General features: G+C 32.3%; 2 protein-coding genes across 3 annotated transcripts in view; one reads left to right on the forward strand and one right to left on the reverse strand.

Moving 5' to 3' along the window:
- Positions 1-27283, forward strand: part of for (cGMP-dependent protein kinase for) — a 245806-nt gene that overhangs the window by 13934 nt on the left and 204589 nt on the right. Inside the window, exon 1 of one of the 2 annotated variants that reach the window (XM_088268837.1) lies at positions 25490-25981. The exons of the other annotated variant lie outside the window; for it this stretch is intronic. The gene's annotated coding sequence lies outside the window, so the exon portion shown is untranslated. Of the gene's footprint in view, positions 1-25489; positions 25982-27283 lie in introns of those variants that run through there. 2 annotated transcript variants of the gene reach the window in all.
- Positions 6682-10320, reverse strand: LOC148313061 (uncharacterized). The gene is made up of 2 exons (XM_088268848.1): positions 10068-10320; positions 6682-7678 (listed from the first exon to the last, which is right to left on the reverse strand). The coding sequence occupies exons 1-2, from the start codon at positions 10261-10263 to the stop codon at positions 7119-7121; spliced, it is 756 nt and encodes a 251-aa protein (XP_088124974.1). The 5' UTR covers positions 10264-10320; the 3' UTR covers positions 6682-7118.

Below are 27283 nucleotides of genomic sequence, written 5' to 3' on the forward strand. Positions count from 1 at the left end.
TTTTTTCATTTTCATCTTTTTGATTTTATGTTTTTTGTTAAAATTTAATTTTTGTAGTTTATACAAGCACTTAATTTAATATATTTATATTTTTGATATATATTGTATTCTTTCCATTGCCCTTTATTATAACCTAATATAAAATGCATACCCACACACAGGCCATGCCTTTGTGGGATCTTTTTTGTATTAATATAATATAATACTTTTGTATTTGTATTTATGATATATTGTGAAATGCAAAATTATTTAAAATAAAGAGAAAAAACAAAGAACATTAGCGAGTCTTGCGTCTAAGCATACACCCGAACGTCAAACTGTGTTGTCACTTATCGTATAGTTTTATGTTTTTTCCATCTAAAATTGATCAAGGATTGTAAAAAGTACGATAAAAATAATTATTTCCGTAACAATAATAATTCAGCAAAAATAATTCGAGTTACAACATTTTACAACACGTGCTTTAACCCTTCCCTTACGGTGCTAAAATCTTCCACATGCACCGATGATATGTACATATTTGTACACCATGTGACTAGTTGTGATCGGTAGCCTGGAGGGAAAGAGAGGGAGAGGAAGATCCCCACACGATGGACCGATCAAATTAAGGCAGCAGCAGGCACTTCAGTGGTTGGGGATAACTGGAGAAGAGTCATTGCTTCTGCAAGGGTTACAGCCCTCAGCAATGAGGATTAAGACGGAGAAGAATGTGAAAATGTGATTTAAAAACGCAAAATGTAAATATTCCTAGATGTTACTTTTATTGAGCATATTTGAGGTTGAAATGTATCAATTTTGTAATGTTAGCTCTAGTAAGTACCTTAAAAAAATATAAAAAAATACATCGCCGCCTTAGCTAGCTTAGCGGCACGTCCACAATGAGATCGTCGGAAACAGTATGAAGCCGCATGCGCGTGTACGTAAAGTGCAGCACGCACGCATACTCTGAGAAACGTTTGTGTATTGGTGTTTCCGTCGCTGCAAATGACTTTATTATACTTTTACGTAACACGTAAAAGTATTACGGAGGAATACAAAAATTCTGAGCCCGTATCCATTGTATTTTATACTGATATTCTCATTTTTAAAGTCAAGTTGTAGTAAATGCATATCATTGTCGTCAAGAAGAGGAGATTCAGTTGGCTTGGCAATGTACTCCGCATGCCTCCTGAGAGCCTTAATCAAGCTTGCCTCTTTTACAAGGCATCAGGTTCGCGCCGCCCAGGACGACCACTGCTGACAATTCGTCGGCAGTTCTCGTCGGACTTCGGGACGCGGATCTGACTTGGGAGGATGCAAGGGAGCTGGCAGCCGACAGAAAAGCCTGGAGACAGTTTGTGGACTCCATATGCTCCACCTAGGGAGCGGATATGGTTTAATATATAATTTATATAAATACATATCACCGGGAGGGGATGGTTATAAACCTTACGTTTTGGATATTACAATATTTCATTGATTTACAACATTTTTTTGGGTACCCGCTAGATCTCATTCCTTCCACATGTCCAAACCATCTAAACACACCTTTAAAATTTTTAGTTCAATTGATTTAGCCGAGGAAAGCATGAAATTGGATACTCCAGGTGTACCTTATTTATAGATGTGTGTTTCAATATACCTAGCTGTCACCTCTATTTCGATTCGTGGTGTCCTTTGATAGCAATCAAACAAGGCAATGTGACATAAATCAAATGGACTCGTGTTAGTATGTCGCTCACTCCTTTCAACAACGTCATATATCAAAAAGTCTCAATTTTCAGTTTTGCATGTTTTCGGAATGCCCAGAAAATGTACTATATCCCAGCAAAAGCGGCATATTTTTAACTTAATATTTACCCGCTACAGGGCAGAAAGTGTTGTTTTTGCATTTTGAAGAAAAGGTATTGTTTAATTATTTTTTAAATATACTAAATATTTTTCAAATGTAGAAAAAACATTCAGGTTTTATCTAAAAAGATCTGTTGCACAGTAAAAAGAGTGGCTTGATATTTATTTTTAATGCATTTTATTATATTTTTAAACTTTAAAAACGATCCCCTGCAAAATCAAGTTTTTTTTATACGAGTATATGACGTTGTTGAAAGGAGTGAGCGATATGACTTCTCACTATACTGGTATTGTCGTATGCTAAACACCTGCTGGTTTGAATTCAATACTCATGAATATATTTATGCACAATCGATCAATAAAACTTCCGCTTTTGTTTATTTGACAACTTTAAAACAATTCGTCAATTGATCAACTTGCCCCGGTATCGCTCGGCCTTATCTGATAAGATATTTTTAAAATGTCTGCATCGCAATGCTCTGAGTCAAATCTATTATGAGAAACAGATAAAATATGCTAATAATTTTTAAAGTGTAAAAGAAAGATCACCATTATAAAACATATATTTAATATGTTATATATTTAATATGTTATATATAACCCGGGACCTCCAGTACGGTAGTCAAACGTGCAGACTATTACACTACGGAGGCGGACAAAAATGAACACACGCACGTATTCTATTGTTTCATCTTTAATTAAGGAAAATTATATTATTTAGTCCGTTAGTGACAATTCATTTGACAGGATTTCGCAATGTTTTGGCTACTCCATTTGAGTCTAACGGACGCTTTGTTTTCTTCTCCTTGTCCTATTAATATTCCAAGGTTTACCTTTTAAATGAAAATATTGTTGCGTTACTTGCCGTGGAATATTCATTGCGTTCATTCTAGAGATTATAACGTAAACGATCTGGCCAGTGGTCCTCAAACTTCGGCGTACGAGCACCCTTCGGTCCGTTGAGTGCGGCTCAGCCACAAATGAACGCGTTCGACGGAAAAATTAGTGAAAAAGAAATATGAGCTTTGTTCACAGCACATGTCTACGCGTTTTTTTAAAAATCGTATTCGGCAGTCACCAAATGAAAAAAGTCTCCTCTAGGGCTCCGAATTTTGTACGATGTATGATACCTACTCTAGGCAAATAGAAACTACTGAAATGCGAATGATTAGGTGGTTAGCTGGACTTTCTCTTAGAGACAAAATTAAGACATTTGGAGTGTGTCCCAATACTTGTTCACAAAATCTGGATTTTCTCCAATTACAGGAGTTATTTTCATCTCACCAATAGATGTCTCTAGTGAAGTTCTAGTGATTCAAGAAAAATGTTTCAAAATTGGTTCATATATATATATTGAACTTCCAAGAAGTTGAGTAATGTGGTTGTCAATAATGGGTAGAATTGGTGAATGTTACACATGTGTAAAGTGATCACTTAAACCAGCCTAAGAAGGTCGTCAGCCCCGTAAATGCCCAAACTTCCATATTCTTCTTCATCTTTGATGAGATGTCAAAAAATAATACAAAATTAAGAGTTTATTCACCATTAAGCCTGGGTGTAACAGACATCAATAGTTAGGTAGAGGAAAGGCATTTCTAATGGTATGGGCACATAGGACGTAGAGAACCCGAACATATTGTAAACCAGACGATCTTCATGGATGTTCCTCGAAAAATTGAAAAACAGTGTTTATTGATTATCTCGATACTACGTTCGGTGGAGTTTTAAGTGCCGTTTCTCGAATAAACGATTAATTTGAATTATGAGCTAGATTAATCATTTGCCAAATTTGTAAAATTTATCATAGATGTTTTTGATATACAATGTATGTTATATACAGTATCTACTCAATGAATTAGGGCCACCCATTATTTTTTTGAATACTCTGAAATCTTTTGGATTATTATATTTATTTTACATAAATACTTTAAGTTTTCTATTGACATCTAATATCATGTATATTACCTTCAATAATATGTAAAATATACCTGGATTATTTAAGCCTTTACAAAATTTCAAACCCTTTTTCTGAGAAAGGTCCCTAATTAGCACAGGTAGACAGATAGTTGAAAGTTAAAATAATAGTCCTATCTCATTTATTAGTGAAGTTTCTTGAGTTCTGGTTGTTGTTTTGTTCAGAGAGGTTATATAGTTATCGTGTCTTGTGAAAAAAACTTAATTTTTAATTTTAGTTCATAAAGTATAAAATTTTTTTGTAAACACAAGTGTTTTTTTTTGAAAAGGACAAAATGGGAAAAAGTAAAGACATTTCTGAGGAAAAAAAGTCTAGTGTTATAGTGCTACTGAAATTAGGAATACTATCTAATAGAGAAATTTCAAAAAAAGAAAACGTTTCTCGTCAAACAGTGGACATAATTTCAAAATCAATAAAAAATCAGTCACCCGCCACCAGCAATCGGCGAAAGAACTGTCGTAGGATTAGAAAAACAACACCGAGGACTGATTGAAAAATCGTTCAAAGTGCCTTAGAAAACCGTAGTGCATCAGCAAAAACATTAAAAATAAAATTGGAAGAAGAGGGTATAAATATATCGGTATCAACACTGAGGCGACGTCTTTACGAAGTAAATCTGAAATGCAGGCGCCCTGTAAAAGTACCAAAATTGACACCACGAATGAAAGCGGATCGATTAAAATGGGCCAGGCTACATCGAAATTACTCGGTTGATGATTGGAAAAAGGTATTTATTTAAATTGAATTTTCAACATATCATTTTAGTAAATAAACTTATATATTTGAATTAAACTTAAATTTTCATTATTTTTCAGGTCATCTTTAGTGATGAGTGCCGGTTAGAAGCCGTGACAGAGAGCCGTCAATTCGTCAGGAGAACATCAATGGAACGTTACAATGAGGCCTGTGTGGTAAAAGTTATCAAACAACCCCCGGCAACAATGATATGGTCATGTATTATTAACAATTTACCTGGACCGTTGTTTTTCGTGGAAGGAACAATGAACCAAAATTCCTATAAGCAGGTCCTCGAACGAATTTTATTGCCCTTCTACCATACACTCGACCCAATAGAAGGTCCATACACCTTCATGCAGGATGGGGCACCTTGCCACCGGGCTAAATCAATAATAAAATTTTTGTCTAACAAAAATCTGCCTTTGCTCCCCTGGCCTGGAAATTCTCCGGACCTTAATCCTATAGAAAACGTATGGAGCATGTTAAAAAATAAGGTATACTCATTTCCAAATCCGACAGTAGACTGTCTAAAAAAAATGTTCAAAAAATTTGGTCAGAAGACGAAGAAATAAAAAACATGATAAAACAGTGCATTTTAAGTATGCCAAAAAGAATTGAGGCAGTTATTTCTGCCAAAGGTGGAAATACTAAATACTAACTATATTTATATGAAAATATATGCATAATTTAAGCGTAATAAAGTGTTCATGTGTAAATAAAATTCAATGTTGTTTTATTCAAGGTTTTCTCTGAGTTATTCCTGTTTGAATTGAGAAATTGCGCGAAATTCTGCGTGGCCCTAATTCATTGAGTAGATACTGTACAAATACCCAAGGAATCGTTGCAGTGTAATGATACAAATGAATTAAAAATATATTTTCATTGTTGTATGTCTTTTAATCCAAAATATTAATTCAATTCAATTAAAATCCAATTCAAAATCCCTTATCCGCACCCCAGTGGTGCATAGGGCACTGTATTATACAAAAACAGTGTTATCTTGATCGTTAACACACGAAGGAAAGGTGATCAGCCCTCCGCTGCAGGTACCAGTCCAGGGTAATATTGAGTAAATATTAGAGTGAAAAAATCACTTATATTTATTTGACCCCCCCCTGGGAATCGAACCTGGGAACTCTAGAACGGTAGCCGAGCGTGCTGACCATTACACTACGGAGGCGGGTGTAATTTAATCCAAAATATGAAAATATAGTAAAACCTCGATATAATGGACTATTTGGGGGGAGGGGGTGTCTACTGAACTGGAACTACTGGATAAATTGATCAAACTCAAGCATAGTGTTTGAATTCACTAACTAAACTGTCAAAAAATGTAAAAAATAACTAATAATTGTAGATAATCCAGATTTGTAAACAAGTATTTGGATACACGCAAAATGTTGTTAAGTGTTTATATTTTAGGTCTGACTGTTTTTTTTAATTCGTTTCTCAACCTAATTTATATGCAGACGTAGCGAATGACATAAAATGTAAGGTAAATGGTAATGTTGGCTCATCACGTGTAAATTTTATTGCAGTGCGGGCATCTCGCCCTTGTTACATATTCAATTTAGTCCACTGGTCGCCCACGCGTTAAATTTATTTAAAAAAAAGAATGGTCAAAATATTTTTTAAAAATAAATCTGAATTTAAGCATGTTTAATATTAACAGGACGTTATAATTTTTTTACATTGTTATTTCCGAAGTTCGTTAAATAGAGGTACGTTATATCAAGGTTTTACTGTATGTATATGAGATCAGTTTTTACCACAAATGAACAGTTACCCCACAGAAAAGCAACGTGATTACTCTTGCCCTTCAGGGACCAATCCAGGGTAATATTAAATAAATATTAGAGTTTAAAATCACAAATATTTATTTTCACCCCCTCCTGAAAATCAAACCCGGGACCCCAGCACGGTAGCTAAACATGCTAACCATTACACCACGGAGGCGGATAAAAATTGTTGTTAAGTTTAATAAAATGCTTCTCCTTCAAAGCCTTACCCGAACCTGATGGTGCATAGGGCACTGTATCATATAAACGCAGTAATATTTTGATCGTTAACACATTCAGGAAAGGTGATCAACCCTTCGCTTAAGGTACCAGTCTAGGGTAATTTTGAATAAATATTAAAGTGAAATAATCACTTTTATTTATTTGATCCCCCCTGGGAATCGAACCCGGGACTTCCAGAATGGTGGCTAAACACTTTAACCTTTACAACAAAAAGTTCAGTAAATTACAATTAAAAAAAAAAAAATAATGTTTTTTATTACTATTTAAAAATCTGAGTTTATTTCATTAGTTGAATCTAAAACTCTGGGTTTAAATGTTCTCATTTGTATTTCAATTAGTCCGTTTACTTCTGGCACTAAACTCAGTAGGAACATTATTCTCGAATCGTCTTCATTTGGAATCGGATCATTTCTCGGTGGTTCTTTCATTTTGACCCGCTTCAGGAGGGTAGCTAATTACACTAACCATGACGCCACGGAGGCGGATAAAAATTATTGTTAAATTCGGTAAAATACAGTTCTTTTAGTTTTCTGTTACTTAGTATTTATTTCAATTTAAAAATCTGAGTTTATTTCATCGATTAAATCTAAAACTCTGCGTTTGAATGTTCTCATTTGTATTTCAGTTAGTCCGTTCACTTCTGGCACTAAACTCAGTAGGAACATTCTTCTCGAATCGTCTTCATTTGGAACCGGATCACTTCTCTTTTCTTCTTTTTGAGGTTCTTTAATTTTGACCCGCTTCAACTGTGCTCTTTCCTTATCTGCTGTCGGTATGATGATCTTTTCCAGTTTGGTTTCCTCCACAGTTATGTCATGCAGGGAGTCATCTCCACCGGTGGACCAGCCGTCCGTATTGTCATTGTTGGAATCGTCGTTGGCCTCGTTTTTGATGATTTCTTCTGCGATGTTAAAGTCATCGATTTCCGGGGAAAGAGGATCCCCATCGGATTCGGTGACATTATCAGGAGTATCAGCTTTAACTGTTTTTTTCAAATGCGGTATTAAGAAATTCATGTGTCGATTTAAATAATAGGGATGTTTTCTGTTTCCGTTTTTTCTTTTCCTCGTGAACACTGATCGAAGGTTTTTCCATCTGCTCTTGTATGCCTCAACTGAAAATATAAAAAAACATTAAGGTTATACTCGCAATAATAAACACAGTTAGCTTCCGGCAACGCATATAACAGGTCGCCAGGTCACGCCCAATTTTTTTTAGAATATATATTGAAAAAATAATTTTATATATTTTTTTAACTCCTTACCTTTCAATAACTTTTCTTTTCAAACCCATAAATTTATTTGAAGAAAAACTTACTCTTTATATACAAAAATGGCGTTTGAAAAAAATACATCAAATGTAACTTGGATTAAGAGAAAATTAAGTTCCCACTTAATGGACACTGGGCCCAGTATTTGATAAATATGAACTAATAAAAAAGTTTTACTTTTAAGCAATTATATGGTTTTGAAAAGAAAAGAGTTGAAAAAAAAAAATTTTTTTTCTATATTTATTCTAAAAAACCAAAAATATCAAATATGCACTCTTTAAAATCATCGTGCGTGAAGAGACATGTGACCTCTCCGGTAGAATGAATTATGCGTTTGCGAATATCCCCTTAAGGCCCAACTTACGATAAATCGCAACTTAAGTTTCTTTTAACCCAGGTAATATTTGACGTTATATAATTTTTTCCGTTTCTGTATTGGAAAAAAATGTTTTTCTTCGAAATAAATATATGGTTCTGAAAATAAAACAGTTGAAATTAATTGAAAGGTAAGGAGTTGAAAAAATTCTAATAATATCTTTATCTAACGGGCGTTTTGCTGGGAAAAAAATATACGAGTATAGCCGCTTGTGCACTACACCGAATTTTACCATCCGGCAGCCCGGTTTTGAAAAATGAAAGTGACTACGACAGTTTAGCGTGATCGAATTTACGCGCAACGTGTTCACGCACCGATCCGAAGAAAGATGGACAAAAGCACAAGCCAATCATCGTTTTAAAACCGTAACTGACGTACCGGACGGTAAAATTCCGTATAATTCCGTGTAGTGCACAAACGCCCTATGTATGTGGATAAACTAATAACAAAACGTCTTCAATGTGTAATAATTCACAATAATATTCCGTATGACAGTTCAAGGGAACACGGCGCGACCTTTCTCAATACCGTCCGACTAAAAATTTAAACAGAAAAACATGTGGTATAATTATGGTCTAGCGGCGCGTCAGTCGCTTCATGCACCATTCTCTACCGGCGACTCGCCCACAGTGATGTGAATATCGATCATTATAAACGAATAATCATCTAATTTCGAATGCACTAAGTAATATTGCAATTCAACTGAAAAATAACGTCATTAAAGCCCAGTATTCGTTAAGTCGTAGCTTAATTTTCTCTATACCCAGATTCGCGTAATAATTTTTTTCTTAAAACACCGTTTTTGTATTGAAAAAATAAGTTAATCTTCGAAATAAATATATGGCATTGAAAAGAAAAGAATTATTGAAAGACAAGGAGTTAAAAAAATATATGAAAATATTTTTTCAATATACTTATGTATATTCTAAAACATGATTCAATAATTATAAGCGATTTATTTCACTCACATATTTATTAGATTTTACTCTGGACTGGTTGGTGCCTGAAACGGAAGGCTGATCACCTTTTCTTAATGTGTTAACGATCAAGATACAGTTAACACCTGCGTTTATATGATGAAGTGCCCTATGCACCATCGGGTGGGGATAAGGGTCAGTAGTAGCAGTATATAAATAAAAGCATGTTGAAACAGTTATTATTATTATTTTCAAATACATATATACTTTTATATTCCCCCCCCCCCCTCAAACCGTCATATGTAATAAAAAATATAAATTACAATTTATTCGCAAAAGTAACGTAAGATGGTTATGCCTGTAGGAAAAACTACCGCCATGCTGAACAATATCACGACGGATATTTATCTGTTCTATGTCTCTGAAGCGTTATTCCGAAGCGGGATTCTTCTATAACTAACAGGAGTCTTTTTACTTACTCTGTGTTATTAATATATACACCTTAAATGTAAGTTTATCATGTAAAAGTTGATAATTGAATAAATTGATTTGTAAAACATACTAAACTTATGTATAATCGGTTAAGCATGAATATTGAAATATTAGTCGGTCATGTGCATTTCTATCACTGCTATATATAATGCTATACCCACTAATCTCGAGTTAAGCGAGTATTTTTGCCTAGAATTTTCATTCATGAATTACATGAAATTATAGTAACTTTAAACATAAAGAGTAAATCCACTCACAAGTAGGCATAGGCTATGAAACTTTTAAAGTTGAAGCCTGAGTAGGGACATGATACACGGTGTTGCATAAGCCGTAGCTAGATTTCAGAGTCACTTGGACGTTAGGTAATTCAAAAAAAAAAAAAAAATCTCGAGTTGCTGGCGATCGGCTAGCCAACATGGCGTCCGCACTGATACGACTATTCGCTCACCTGTTTTAACGTTAATTTTTTCACTGTCCACACTACTCATCGCTTTAACAATGGCCTCCCAAGCTAGCTTCGTATCCTTCTTGATCGATCCCGTATATGTGTTGTCGTACACACACCGGTGTTTTTGGATTTCTCGCACTAGTTTTACATTGAATCTAGTGTCATCTCTGTAGGAGATCGCGTCCTTTTTGTCCATTTTGTATTCTGTAGCGCGGGCGAGGCGACTTTATGCCGCAAAGACGAGGCGGCAACTGGCGACTAGCGACTGACGGCCAGTGTTGCCAGGTGTTCGGTATTCTACCGAATCGTTCAGTATTTTAGCACCGTGTTCGGTGTTCGTTATGACCAAAATACCGAAGTATGGGCGGTTCGATAATATTTTCTGATCAATAATATCATGCTGTACTTCGCCATATAACAGTTTGACGGCAACTTTGTTTCCAGCTGTGGAAAGCCTGTTGCTTGATTGGAATGCTATCAAAAGATATTTTCGTGAAGAGGGTGAGAATGAGTGCAAAAAGATTATTTAGTTCTTCGTTGATAATGAAAACAGTGGATAGCAGAGTGCAGGACAGCCGTAATAAATTAAGTGTGGACATGGTTAAGGCTGAATTATGTATACGGTGTAATTTCAGTCTGTTCACTTCACTTATTGAACTTTTTACTGTGCAACAGATCTTTTTAGCTAAAACCTGCAAATTCTTTCTCCATTTGAAAAATATTTGGTATATTTCAAATAATAATTTAACAATACCTTTTCTTCAAAATGCAAAAACAACACTTTCTGCCCTGTAGCGGGTAAATATTAAGTTAAAAATATGCCGCTTTTGCTGGGATATAGTACATTTTCTGAGCATTCCGAAAACATGCACAACTGAAAATTGACCATGTTTAATTTATGACGTTCTTGAAAGGAGTGAGCGATGTCGTCAAATGCATGGGCAGTTAAAGCAAATAAGACATTGCTGAAAGCGTGCATTAGTGAGAAAAAAATGTAAGGTAAGTTTGTTAAAAATATAGTTGCCCTTGTGCAATGGTACTGTGTATTTTAAGTTAATAATATAAATAAACGATTAAAACTTTTTTGCTAACTGTTCGGTTATTTTTAAAAGACCTGGCAACCCTACTGACGGCAGATGTAATAACATCGACCGTCGCATCGCCGGAGCGCTGTGTTGCAGACTTTTTGGTAACCAATGTAAAGCCGGTTTCACACGAGACTCTCGTGATCCGTGTATGTACTTCTTGGATGGTCATTAACGCCTTAAGGCCATACTCGCAATATTGAAATTCAGTTAGCTTTCGCAATGCGTAGAGCCGGACGACAGGTCACGCCCAGTAAAAAAAATACATATCGTATTTTTGTTTGTTTTTGTATGTTTTTTTTCACTCATCATTCAATAACTCTTTTCTTTTAAAAACCATGTATTTATTTCGACGAAAAACTAATTTTTTCATTACAAAAATGGTATTAAAAAAACAATCATAATGTCAAATCAAAATGTCAAGTGGATTCAAAGAAAATTAAGTTACTATTTAACGAATACTAGGCCTTAATGAATTCGATTTTTGTGAGTAGGGCCTTAATTCATGTGTTTATAAAACCTGATAGTCCTCTTCTAACCCTTATACGCACCCAATGGTGCATAGGACTCTACATCGTATGGACGCAGTGTTATCTTAATCGTAACTTACATTAAGGCAAGGTGATTACTCCTGCGCTTCAGGGACCAGTCCAGGGTTATATTAAATAAATATCAGAGTGTAAAATGACAAATATTTTTTTAACCCCCCCCCCTCTGGGAATCGAACCCGGAACCTCCAGCACGGTTGCTAAACATCTTATGGAGGCGGACAATTTATTATGTAAACTTTGTAATACAGATATCTGAAATTGTGAGGCCAGCGAGAGATTTTCTTTGTAATTTTGGCGGGAAATGCTGAAATGTACAAGATGTTGGCAAGGAACCAAAACTTTGTTTATTTCACACGTCCTTGGGATTGTACAACGAGTTCAATAAAACATTTTAGTAGACATTTTCAGGTTAGGCGGGTCTTCCTCTGAGTTCTTCGATTTGGTCAAGTGATAACATTTTGAGTGTGTCCAAATACTTGTTCACAAGTCTGGATTATCTCCAATTATAGGAGTAATTCTTCATATTATTTCTTGACATCTCATCAAAGATGAAGAAGAATATGGAAGTCTGGGCATTTACGGGGCTGACGACCGTCATAGGCTAATTTAAGTCTATGTCCAGTCTTCTTTATTAAAATATAATATGAAGAACGACTATAATTAGATAATCCAGATTTGTGAACAAATTTAAATTGGTCAAATTATAAGCTAAAATAATGGAAATGAAAATCTCAACAGAGATGAAGAAACAGAATATGGAAGTCTTTACAGAGATTATGACCTGTCATAAGCTGGTTTATTAATCGCAGTACACGTCAATGCAAATGTTAACCCGTCAAATAATAAGCTGCATAAAATTTTTTAATCATGTTTTCAGTTGTTTTCCAGTGTGTAAAAATAATCCAGGTTTCGGATCTTACATACATCCAGTTAAAGGTCCCTGCTAAATAAAAACTTTCTCAATCCAACGGAGATAGCTGCTGTGAACTCATTTGTATCATGAGATTTATCTCATATATATATATATATATATATATATATATATATATATATATATATATATATATATATATATATATATATATATATATATATATATATATATATATATATATATATATATATAAATATATATATATATATATATACATATATACACATATATATATATATATATATATATATATATATATATATATATATATATATATATATATATATATATATATATATATATATATATATATAATAAAACCCTTATCCGCACCCCAATGGTGCATAGGGCACTGCTTCATATAAACGCAGTGTTATCTTGATCGTTTACACATGAAGGAAAGGTGATCAGCCCTCCGCTTCAGGTACCAGTCCAGGGTAATATTGAATTAATATTACAGTGAATTATATATATATATATATATATATATATATATATATATATATATATATATATATATATATATATATATATATATATATATATATATATATATATATATATATATATATATATATATATATATATATATATATAAATATGTATATACATATATGTATATATTTATATATATATATATATATATATATACATATATATATATATATATATATATATATATATATATATATATATATATATATATATATATATATATATATATGTGGATAGGTATTTAAAAGGTTTATTTCTGAATAGTTTAGGATCGTAAAAAATTTGAGGTCACTATGTTATCTCACTTTAGGCGTCAATAAAGATACCGATTTTTATATACAGATTCTAAACATTCACCATTTATACTCGTATAGTAAGTAAACAAAATATATCCTTTCTACTGTCTATTTTTATTACATTTTTTTGTTATTGCCTAGTCGCAAAAATGGCCTTACCACAGTTTTATTTATTTATTTATTTATTTATGATCATTATTAGAATATAACAAATAAACCGGTCAAAAACTTCTTTAAAAGAGGTACTCGTGTGTTAGATAAGTGTGTTCGAATCTTTGTTCGCAAATCTGGGTTTGTGCACTTAGGAGTTATTTACATTGACGTCTCAAGATATATGAAGAAAATATGTAGTCTGAGTATTTACGGTTAAATTATGATCTGTCATAGGCTGGTGTATACACGTGAAAATACGTCAATATACTGTGAAAAAAGTTACTGGTCAAAACATTTTTTTAAAGTTTATAAAACGTCTTGTAATGTGTAAAATAATTCGGAAAGAGTCATATAAATAAATAAAACTCAAATAAAAAAAAAACTTCTTCTCAAATAAAAATGTTGACGGGAACGCGGGAACTAATATGTGAAGGAAGGTGTCAATTGAAGGATAAATACAACTTCCTTAGAATAGTGAATGCTACACGTGTATAAAGTGATCATGTAAACCAGACTATGACGGATCGTAGGCTCCAATACTCAGACTTCCATAATTTTCTCCATCTATGTATGTACATATGTGGAGATATGAATATAGAAAGAGGCATTGTTAGATTTATTCTTTTTACCCTTATCCGCAAACCAATGATGCATAGGGCGTTGCATCGTAGCGTCCACCTTCGTAGAGTAGTGTTCAGTGCGTTTAGCCACCGTGCTGGAGGTCCCGGGATCGATTCCTAGGGGTGTCAAAATATGTATATACGGGTGATTTTCACTCTCATATTCATTTATATCACTCTGGACTGGTACAAGACGCGCAGGCTGATCACCGTGCCACCATGCAATTTACGATGAAGATAAAACACATACCTGTATATACGAGTATGTGTGTTATCTTCATCATCATTATCTTCTTCATGGAGACCGCTACGATACCATAATAACTGACTTGTTCGTTTCTCAGTTGAATGCCATTGATGGAACAGAGCTGTGGTTTCATCAAGATGGCGCAACATGCCTCACGGCGGGTGCCACCATCTATTTGCTGCGGGAAATTTGAATTTATATACCTCTAAAAAAAGAGCCCCCTGATATAAATATATTTATTATAAAACATCACAGTTTGACATTCTCCTTGTTAGTATGTACAGTATGATAACGATTTTTTTCCGGTTTGTATGCCACATTATTGAACGTTCTGTTGACACACCGATTACTAGATAATACAACATATTCAGATCTACTCGTACGTTATTTTTATTAAAAGTCAGTATCTCTTTATAAAAAAAGCGTCATTTGATATTTACATTGAGGAAATGCATCATAAAATCATCTAGTTTTTGTATAAAGTGCTCTTCTCATATTTCCTTTTTATATTATGTGATTTAATGACCTTGTAGTTTCTCTTCGTCGAGTAGAAATATAATGTACAATCGCGGAATTAATAACCAGACTGTAGAAGTATTATATTAATGCCTTACTTGCTTTAATTTAATGAATTAAGCGTTCGGCTACGCTGAGAGCCGCACGTCATTTTGTCCCCGATTTTCTAATCTAATTATAAACATGTTTTTTGTTTGTTTGTATTTTTGAAGTTGGATTGAACGTGATTTGGGAGCGTTGAAACCGTTTATTGTTCAAATGAACTAATGGATAAAAGTAGGTATCCACTTTTTATTGAATTGAATTAAAACATCGGTAGTTTTCATTAATAACATATATGATTTATAAATAAAGGCAGTCCAAGTTTTTTGCCCGCGACTGTAACGTGGCATTGAATGTTATTTTTAGACACGTTTGTGAATACTTTTTCCTTTTTAATACTGTCATTTATTTTACCGAATAGTAAAAATATTTAAAAATACCACTCTTTTTTACGTTCGCCTCAAGGATAATCAATCGTGACGTCTTACGTGATATTATTTAATTTTTATTGATATTCAAAAAACGTATTTTGGACAACTCACATACTCAGTGAAATTTACCATAATATGAATATTCAATACTAAATCTAGATTAAAAATTACCGACGTAAGATGTTGTAGAAAATTTACTTATAAAATATAATTAGAATCGTATTACTTATTTCACAAAAAACATCGTACTGACATTTCTTGGTGGAATAGCAGTTAAGGGGATTCAACGCAAGACAGAATTCATTCACCGGCCGACCGCCGTAGGTGAAACACGTCTTTCTACGCCCAATTAAAAAAAAACGTAATGATATTTTTTTAAAGAATACAAATACATATTTAGAAAATATATCAATGATTTTTTAGCTCCTAACCTTCCAATAACTCTTTTCCTTTCAAAACCATATAACTACTTCGAATAAAATTATATTTTTTCAATTCAATAACGGCGTTTTAAGAAAAAAATCCGTTACGTAAAATGTTACCTGGATTTAGAGAAAATTAAGTATCGATTTAACAAAAAACAACTAAAGGAAACAAGTATACAGCTTTTTCAAGTTTGGTTTATAAAAAAAATAACCAATTGTGCCTCAATATATTAACAAAAAGCATTAAAAAAATATGTTTTGAACAGATCGAAGGATGATAATTTTATCACTATGCATTGGTAAATTAGTAACTAACACGGCATGCATCTTCGAGTGCCCTAGCCAATATTTATATTTTTATATTTATTTATTATTGGAAAACCAACAGAATATTTAAAAAAATAATAAAATATCACAAAAATTCAACTGTAGGTTAACAATTAAAAATAATCTAAAAACCGTCGTGTAATAAGTATAACCATATAATAAGTATAAAAATTAAACAATAAGTCAATGCTGAAATTAAAAACTGAAGTGACCAAGTCAACGCTAAAGTTCCACGTTCAGAGGCATCTTATAACTTTTCATAAGCTATTTTCCTTTACCTCTATAATCGTACCTACTATTCCTTCTCCATTTCCTTACCCATATAGCAGAAATGCAACCCTTGGATGCTTCACTTACATCATCTGCCTCGCGTCAAACATATTCCACTCTTATATACATAAGTCTGATCATCCTACCGTCATATAATCACAATCGAGTAAACACCGCATTGATCCGACCCCGGTACCCTATGCACCATTGGAGTGATGGTAGGGACCAGCAGAATGATTGGTATACAAATCAAAATATATAAATTTATACATGTATGTATTTTGTAAGTACACATCAAAGCATCATCATCATAATCGTCACTCTGATCTGAAGCGTAGGATTGAACAAATTGTCCATATGTAAAAATCGAAACGATGAAGTGCCACATGCACTATTGGGAGGGAAGAAAGGTTAAAAAAAGAAGAAGAGCGAGGTGTTATTGTAGTTATATTGTAACCTTTGTTTATTTTATATGGTGTAATCGAACAAGTGTTTTGGTACATGTTCAATACCAAAATGTAAAAGTTTTATTATTTTATTTTATTATAATTTTCCACGAACATGCGCGAGTCAAATATAATTATGAACATACAAGCTTCGGCTACTTGGCGCTTCGAGCGCAAGAGAGCGTTATTTTATATACGTTACTTCGCTACTGACTCACAGATGACGGTAATGTATGAAAATAATAAATTTAAAACTTATAAGCATGTGTTTTTCAAATGAACATGTAAGTTTTTAATGTTAATAATGCATTAAAAACGTGGAATAAAAATCAAAGGATACGAAAAATATGCTATTTATTTTTTATGTTATAACTTTATTCGATCAAATGCGCCTTTTTTGGCTAGAATTTTCACTCATGAATTACATGAACGGATACATACTTTAAACGGATTTTAAGTACTTAATAAGTATGTTTTTACTTTTCGTATATAAAAATGGTAAGATATGGCCATAAAATTAATTATTGTTATTTAAAATTTTTAAAAAGCTTATATTTTGGTCACATTCAAAATGTGATAAGCGAATGTTTTAGACAATTCCCATGACGTTTGTATTATTTATGTAGTTATAAAATATTTGATAAATTAAACCATCTAATAGACACATTTTACATACATAAGTATTAAGATTTTGGAGCATATGTAATTGTTTATGTGACTAATATAGGTACATACATGTATTCATACAATAATGACTTTAATGGGATGCGAGCAATAATGACAACATAACATACTCGTAATATAACGTCTATCAATGTTCAACACGTGTGTAGCTCATCTCTGTTCTGGCAAACACTAATGACTGCTTAAATTCACAATTGACACGGAAAAATAGTTTTTTATAGTTAATTTTTATACAAAAACATAATCACCAAATAGTGAATTCGATTAAAAAAAATAGTATAACCCCTTTAAAATTATTTTATGATAAAATCTTTATAAGAAATGTTTTTAAGAAATATCGGATCGATATTGAAGTCTGGAAATTTCTTACATTTATGAAATATGGAAATTATGCACTACCTGTATGTCAATGGGTTGTATTCATAATTTTTTTTGACATCTCATCAAAGATGAAGAAGAATATGGAAGTCTGGGCATTTACGGGGCTGACGACCGTCATAGGCTGGTTTAAGTGATTACTTTACACACGTGTAACATTCACCAATTCTACCCATTATTGACAACCACACTACTCAAATTCTTGGAAGTTCTGTATATATGAACCAATTATGAAACCTTGTTCTTGAATCACTAGAACTTCACTAGAGACATCTATTGGTGAGATGTAAAGAAGCTTTATATTAAGCAGAAACTCTCATATTAGCATGTGATGTCCAAATCCTGGATTTCAATCACACACATTTCATCACGTATATGGGATGTATTCACATATACGCAAGATAACAAGGTGAATGAATAAAATCAAGTAATTTTATTACAAATAATTTGTTGATATCTCATCAAACATGATGAATAATATGGAATTCTGGACATTTACGGGGCTGACGACCGTCATAGGCTGGTTTAAAACCAAAAAATATATATGAAAAATACTTCCCATGACAAGAGATAATCCAGATTTGTGAACAAGTATTTGGTTACACTCAAAATGTTGTAAATAATTTAATTACATTTCAAAGTACCTGTGAACTGTGAATATATTATTTTCTTTCTGGGTTACATATTTATTTTACTCGTTAAACTTGTTCAATTATTATTAAATATTTTTGTTACGTTTTTGTGAGGCTTAAGCAATTTAAGATATATGATATTTTTATACACGGTTTTTCAGGGTGCGAACTTTGTGATACGTCCTGAATGATCTGAAATTCTGACTGAAACCTCACAAAATTGTTTTTTTCAAATCACTGAATAATTATGACAAATATGATTAATGTATTGAATACCTGTCGGAGTTAAATCAATACAAAAAAAATATATTTTTCATAAATCATTATAGAGACAAAGAATCTATCGTTGTTATACGAAAGAAGTTGAAAGTCTGGGCATTACAGAGCTCACAACCTGGCATTTGGCTGACTTAGGCGAACTTCAACATTGAAGCAGAAGTATACGAAAGTCTAGGTAATTATAGGGCTTACGACCCGTCATATGCTGTTTTAAGTGATCGTAATTGACAACCACGCTACTCAATTTTTTCTCAGCTCAAATCAACCATTGATGCTACCGAGAACTCACACCTGAAATGACGTGCGAATTATATGATTTATTTGGATAATAATGAAAAAAAATGAGTTAGTAAAATTGTTATTAATCATGGGTAGAATGGTGAATATTACACATCTATAAAATGATGATTTAAACTAGCCTATGACTGGTCGTAAGCCCTGTAAATACCCATACTTCCATCTTCTTCTTCATCTAAGTTGAGATGTCAAAAACTGTTACTATTACATAGATACTTTCTATTACAAGTGGGCAATTGTGATGCTTACAATGTTCCTAAATGATGCCCCTCAAATTGGCGCCTACAGTGTTTTGCCGGGAAGGGTTGAATACTACATTTCTTATATTTCTTATTGGCTCGGCCGTGCCATTAAGTTTGAGTTGCTAATGTAACGGCCCCTTAGAGAAATATAATTGCACTGCATCAAATTCTTAGAAATTCCCTCTGCCTCGAGGCTTCTCAACCAACTCACAAGAAGAAATGGCCAAATATATAATGTGAATAATAATAACAACATTTAGTTTTCTTTTTCTTTAATGTTTTCCGCAGATACCTTGTGGCACATTTTATAACATCTTTAAAAATTAATTAACTTTGTTTTCACCACTTTTTTAATTAATACAATTCAACCTACCGGTTTCAACAATACATTGTCATCATCAGGGTTTATTTGAAATCAAAAACATTAAAATACTCTCACCAAAAACTTCCACACACTCTATAAAAAATACTAAATTTAGGATTTTTATGGAGTGTGTGGAAGTTTTTGGTGAGAGTATTTGAATGTTTTTGATTTAAAATAAACCCCGATGATGACAACATATTGTCGAAACCGATAGGTTGAATTGTATTAATAAAAAAGTGGTGAAAACAATGTTAATTAATTTTACAAAGAACAACATTTTGGGTGTATTCAAATACTTGTTCACAATATAATTTATATTTGAAGCACTAACTTTGTGATTTTCCATTTTTTAATTAAAATATAACTTGGTTTTGAAATCACTATAAACATAATATATTTATAGTGATTTTAAAACAATGTTACATTTAATTATATACCTGTTCACAAGTATGTATTTTCTCCTATTAGAGTTATTTTTTGTCAAATAATAATTTAAAAAATAACTCCTAATTGGAGATAATTTAGATTTGGGAACAAGTATTTGGACACACTCAAAATGTTGTAAATAACTGGTCAAATTATAAGCTAAATTAAATGAAATATAATGTTTTCAAGCGTTTCTCACGTCTGTGAATATAATCCAGGGTTCGGATTTCACATATTGTTAGAAAGAGTCTTAATATAAGTTTTTCTCATCCCACTATAGATGGCTATTGTGAACTCATGCATACGAGATATTAGTTGTTACGAGTTTGATCAATATATCTATGAATTTTGTTATTTTAGGATTTTAAAAGATACGCCGATCACAGGTTCGGCTTGCCAACTATTTGAAAAGTATTTTATTTTTTCAGATACGAATAATATTTATAAAGAGAAAACCAATTTCTTGTCTACATTATCTTGTGTGCATCGTAGTCTACATTTAAACTTCAAATAATTATTGAATTAATACATAAAAAACTTACTAATTGTAATTATTTATTTATTATTATTAATTATTTATTATTTAAGAGTATACTCTCAAATATACAAAGTAGTGTTTTTTTTTAAATTTTTTTAAAAATTTTCATTTTTAAATTTAAAAAAATACACTTTCTAAGAATATACATGCGTATATTGGAACTTGGCAAATAAATATGTGTTTTTCGTTTTTTTACTCCATACCTTTCAATAACTGTTTGGTTTTTAAGACCATGTACTTATTTCTAAGAAAACATATTTTTTAAATACAAAAACGGTATTAAAAAAAGAAAATTAAGTTGCTGGCTATTGATTGTCTCGCCTTAAATACAGGATATTTTTTGTTTTATAATTAAAATAATTAATCGATTAATCGGTAAAATGACCGATAAGTCGGCTTAATTGACTGAAACCGTCTATATGGTGCGTCTCTTAATATCGTCTTTTTGTTAAGTTTGTAAATATTTTCGTCAAATTATAATAATTAAATTTAACAAAAACGTTTTTCTTCCCTGCAAAAAGTTTGGTATTTTTCTGCACGGTATTATAATTAATTTATAATAATTTAAAAGTACTGCTTTGAGAAAGGTTTAAAATTGCTGCCATTTGATATGACAGGTACACCTGAACGTAATTTTCTAACTAGTTTGCGTTATTTCACACGAAGTGAAGCATGGAGTTTGAAAAAGAAGAACGAAAGTAGTCGAAATGCGATCTCCCAGACGGCTGTACGATAAAACAATGTATGATGGATGTTCGAATGGTGAAATAAGGAAATAATGCAAGACTGCGAGATAAGCATTATCCATAAAAATAAGAAAGGATTGTTGAGATGGTTTTGACATGCGGAACGAATGAGACGAAAAAGAACGTTAAAATAAATTAATGAGGCGAATTTAATTGGAAATAAGAGCAGAAGAAGACTGAGGAAAACTTGGCATGACAAGTATTTGAAATTCTTGAATGCGTTCAGGTTAGAAGTCGAATTACTCGGCAGGTATGTATGAGGAGATGCATGAATGTGGAAGAGGCCAAGATTATTTGCAAAGACAAGAGTGGTGTGGCGTTATATTCTTGCTGCCTACCTTCGCGGGAATGCGGCAAAATTTTATTTTTTACTTTTTAAGGAATTACCCACAAAGCCTTTTTCAAGGTCTGTTTGCAGGTAGGATAGTATGGATAGGGAGGGATAGGTAAACGAGGAAAATATATCACAAACACCCAGATCAATTGCAAAATAAATCTTTCTTGAATTTATTTTGCAATTGGCGGGAATCGAGCTCGCGACGCCAGTTTCGCAGACGAGCCTGTACCCAGCTACAATACGGCGCCTGTCAGTTAGTTAGTTTTTTTCTCAATTAAAATTTACGTTTATTTTACTGTTATTAACTAGAAAAGTATGTTTAAAATCCAAAATTAAATGATAAGATTACATGTATATCAAAAGTATGCATATTAATCAAATTACAAAGCAATAGAAATCGATAATATTCGTAGCAGTAAAACGATTATCCCTTATCTAATCGTCTTCTGTGTAATTTTGGTCGGTAGTCTAAAAACTAAAGAATTTTCTGATAGCGCCTGTAATCGTTGACTGTTCACTAACTGACAAAATGATCGCACGAAGGTACTATGTACGTGAAATTAATCCAATTGCTTTGTATGTCATAGCACTTAGGCATTATTTAAACGCTGAACCTTGGAGGAAAACGAGTCCTGATAAAAGAAAACAATTGACCCAAATGGATGGGACACATTTCTGTAAAACAATAACAATTATTTTATAAATATACAATTTTTTAAGACAAAAATGCAAACCCATTTAATAAATATTTGTTAAAGAGGTGCATACACTCAATATCAGTAATTTTTAAATATATTTGCGTTATTTTGTAATGATCCTTCTTTAGATTGAAAATACTTACTTTAATTGGACTATGTATTTCTGCATTTATGTAATGCTATTCCAATTTATTTTTTGACATCTCATCAAAGATGAAGAAGAATATCAAAGTCATAAGCTGGTTTCAGTGATCACTTTACACACGTGTAACATTCACCAATTCTACCCATTATTGACAACCACACTACTCAAATTCTTGGAAGTTCTATATATATGAACCAATTTAGAAACCTTGTTCTTGAATCACTAGAACTTCACTAGCGACATCTATTGGTGAGATGTAAAGAATTTAGCATTTTTCAAGTCAAAAATGCAAACCCATTTAAAAAATATATGTTATAGAGGTGTATATGTTGTACATTCAATATGAGTAATTTTAAATATATTTGCGTTATTTTGTAATGATACTTCTTTCATTGAAAATACTTACTTGTATTTGGACTAAATGCATGAATATGCATTTGATACTTTTCTTATTTAATTCATTAATCTCTTTTTTATATATTTTAATAGAAAAAGAAAATCTTAAATTTGTGACAAGGAATACTTTGTTGATAAGGATAGGTAGACTGAACACCATGGTAGATCCTAATTATCCTAATACGATCCCTAAGACGAATGTACGGCAAAACGATGTATGATAGATGTTCGATTGGTGAAATAAGCAAAAAATGCAAGACTGCGATAATATTATCGATACATTGATGAAGGTTTGTTGATATGGTTTAGGCATGTGAATCGAATGAGTGAAGAAAGAATAATATTAATAAAATAATAAAACTCTTATCCGCACCCCAATGGTGCATAGGGCACTGCGTCATATAAACGCAGTGTCATCTTGATGGTTTACACATGAAGGAAAGGTGATCAGCCCTCCGCTTCAGGTACCAGTCCAGGGTAATATTGAATAAATATGACAGTGAAAAATTCACTTATATTTATTTTACCCCCCTTGGGAATCGAACCCGGGACCTCCAGAACGGTAGCCGAGCGTACTGACCATTACACTACGGAGGCGGACAAAGAATAGTATGACAAAATTATGAGGCGAATGTAGCTGGTTATAGAAGCAGAGGAATGCCAAATACTTGAAAGCGGCCGGGTCAGGTATGTATGAGGAGATGCATGAAAGAGGCAAATATACAGTGGTATGGCGTTCTTTTCATTCTGCCTACCCCTAAGGAGAAACGGCGTAATGGTAAGTTAGTAATTCCTTTTTATTTTTTCTAAGGTAAGATATTTTATTTATGAATGTTACTAAAAATGTTTGAGCCTTCACTATACCAGTTATAAATGAGATAAAAATTGTCGAAAAAATATTTTGGTTTTGTTAAATGTTGCCCATAAATTCGAAGTCACCCTGGTTGATTGTACTTATCCATTCGCTTATCCGCGGTAGTCGTACTGATAACGTTAATATAGGACACTGCATTTCTGCATCGCTAATAGTGTGAAAGTGAAGTGTTTAGTCGTTCGCTTCTAATGCCAGCAAAGGGCAACAATATTTATGAAAAAAACTAATATATATGTCGTATCTTGAATAGAAGTTTTACAGGAAAGAAGATGGATGTCTGAGCGTTCCCGAGCTTACGACCTAGCATCTTGCAGGCTAAAGTGATCACTTTGTACGCTTTTGTAACTTTCACCATTCTTCCCATTATTGAACGTGCATATTGGAATAATAAAGATGTTATGTTGAGATTTAAAAATCATGTATTTATACACTCTTGGATTTCTTTCGTACGTTAGTTGTTATTTTATTACATGTATAATTTTGGCTGTCTGTGAATAATCTTGTAACTGAGAATTATTTTATTTAAAAAAAAATGCGTTTGATGTATATGATATGATACCGGATTAAAAAAAACGATAAAATGAAATGTGTGTAATATATTATCAATCGTTTTTAAAATTAAACACTCGTATAATACCACTTATTGAGTTTTATTAAATTACACACGACTTATTTTGAAAACTACAGCTGTTTTCGAAACTAGTCGTGTGTAATGAAATAAAACCCAATAAGTGGTATTATACAAGTGTTTAATTAAAAAACAAAATCAACATGTCATTCAACAAAGTTTTAATGCCGAATCAATAAATAATAACGAATGGTTGGCTGCCTGCAGAATGCGCATGATACGTAATACTAGATATTTGTTACATTACAATGTACGATTCGTACATTATATCAAATAATTTTGTATTCAATAATGTATAGAATTATTTATTGTATTTCTCGGTTTATGTATTACATGTTTAAATCAAACACTAATTATAACACGAAGACATTCCTTTGAAAATGTCATAACAAGGCGAAACAATTGTCACAAAATGAATTTTTATGTGTTTTTTAACAATAAAATACAATCAAATAGACTCAAAAAATCAGTGTTTGATTTTAACATTTAATACAATAATTAAAATGGAGTTTCACAAATTAAACGCCAATTGGATTTATTTATTGTAAGTGCAGAGAGTTGGTAGAATTCCATTTTAAAGTTTTGGGTAATATATCATTACATTTTTTTTATTTTCATTTAAAATTAGAATTCAATCCAATAACCTAGTTCAATTTAGGACATATTAGCAAAAATAATAAAAAAAATATGTGTATTTATTAGATCTGCTATACTGTCAACATCGACGGCCGCCAGCGGATCGATGTATAATATAATGATGGTTTACATTATCCATTATTTATGTTTTATTGAGACACTTGACGCGTAGGAACTTACCTAACCCAGCACGTATGCAACTGGCTGGATAAAAACTGCACCAGGCTACCTTTGTAGTCAACTTATCGCCGATGGGCACTCGGGCGGCAACTCCGACTTGCGTTATATTATATATCGATGGCCGCCATGTTTGTTTCTCTGTCCGCGTGTGTGAGAGAGATTGTCCGCATTATCTGCCTTCGGTAGTTCGGTCAGCCAGTTCAGTTCCACACATCCTACGTGCCTGACAGCGTGTGTTCATCTCGCGTACGATATTTGTGAATCGCGAAGTCGATTGACCAGAAAGATCGATAGCTCTTTTGCCGGGAAAGTTTCGCGCCTTTTTCCGTCTAGTTTCTTACGTCACAAGGTTCGATTTTCTGTGCGTTCTTAAATACATCACCAAATAATATAACATATCATGTTGAAGTTTTAAAATGTGAATTGTGGTTACAAATAAATCAAGTAATAGGAGCCCGGGAGCGAATAATAGTGTTGTTATTTGAATGTGCGATCGGATCCTGGCGTTCGTCTACCGAAGTATTCTGGGAAGAGATTTTATTGTGTTTTTATTTTTCTTTTACACAATTGAAGTGCTGATATTTAAAGATTCTCAGGCAAGATATTTTTATTACTTCACGTCAATTGGCAGATGTACTTTTCATCGAAAAAAACTTGCACTTTTTATAATATCAAATATGCTTCATGAAATAAATTGTTAATACATACATATACTCAAATCCTATTTTCACCTATTTTTATCGTTGGTAAATCAGCAATAATTCCTAAGCAAGAAAAGTATGTGTGTACGTCCATACGTACATGATTTTACAATTTTTATTTTTGATCATTTTTTACTATTATTCTTTATTCTAACCCTAATTCGCACCCAATGGTGCATAGCGCACTTCATCGTATAAATTCAATGTTATCTTGATCGTTGAGTACTCGAAGGAATCGTGATAAGGCCAATGCCTCAGGTACTAGTCCAGGGTAATATTTATTAAATAAATATTATTTTGTGTAGATTACTACGAAGGCGGACAAACTTACTTTAACTATTTGATTATTGTATTGGTAATATACACTACAGATATTAAACAAATAACAACTGCCTTAACATCAAAATACGTAAATGTAAAATAACGCTTAAATAACAATAAATTTCCCGTCGTTTGAAAATAAGTATAATAAATATAACATAACTCTTTTTGGGTGACTACAAAACATATAATTGTATACATGATATACAAGTACAGCAGGCAAAAGCTCATACTAGCTTTGCTTCCCCTTATTCGCCTTTTCGAGCTTTTACAAAATAATAATAACAAAGACGTGAAATAAATTTCAGGATATTGCTCCTGATTTCAGCACGTTTTTAAATTCCTCCAACAAATCACCAAAAAAACAAAAATATTATATATATGTATATATATATATATATATATATATATATATATATATATATATATATATATATATATATATATATATATATATATATATATATATATATATATATATATATATATATATATATATATATATATATATATATATATATATATATATATATATATATATATATATATATATATATATATATATATATATATATATATATATATATATATATATATATAGTTGTGTACGTACTACTGAGCCTCCATAATGTAGTGGTTGCCGCGTTTGACTATCATGCTGGATACTCCGAGTTCGATTTCCAGGGGGTCAAAATAAATATAATAAATATTAAAAGTATTTTTCTTTCTAATATTTTAAAAATAAATATTACCCTATCTGGTGCCTAAAGCGTGAGACTGGTCGCCTTGAAATCGTGCGATTAACGATCAACAGTCCATCAATTTGATTCAGTGCCCTATGTATTATTGGGGGCCGATGAGGGTAAGAAGAAGAAG

Source organism: Brachycentrus maculatus, unplaced genomic scaffold, assembly GCF_059751285.1.
Source record: "Brachycentrus maculatus isolate JH-2025_06_01 unplaced genomic scaffold, ASM5975128v1 h1tg000024l, whole genome shotgun sequence".
Classification (NCBI taxonomy): Eukaryota; Metazoa; Arthropoda; class Insecta; order Trichoptera; family Brachycentridae; genus Brachycentrus; species Brachycentrus maculatus.

Coding starts and splice junctions, on each gene's coding strand:
- LOC148313061 (XM_088268848.1), bottom strand. CDS start 10,263: ATGGACAAAAAGGACGCGATCTCCTACAGAGATGACACTAGATTCAAT. Junction 7,679..10,067: donor AAAAATTAACGTTAAAACAG/GTGAGCGAATAG, acceptor TTATATTTTCAG/TTGAGGCATACAAGAGCAGA.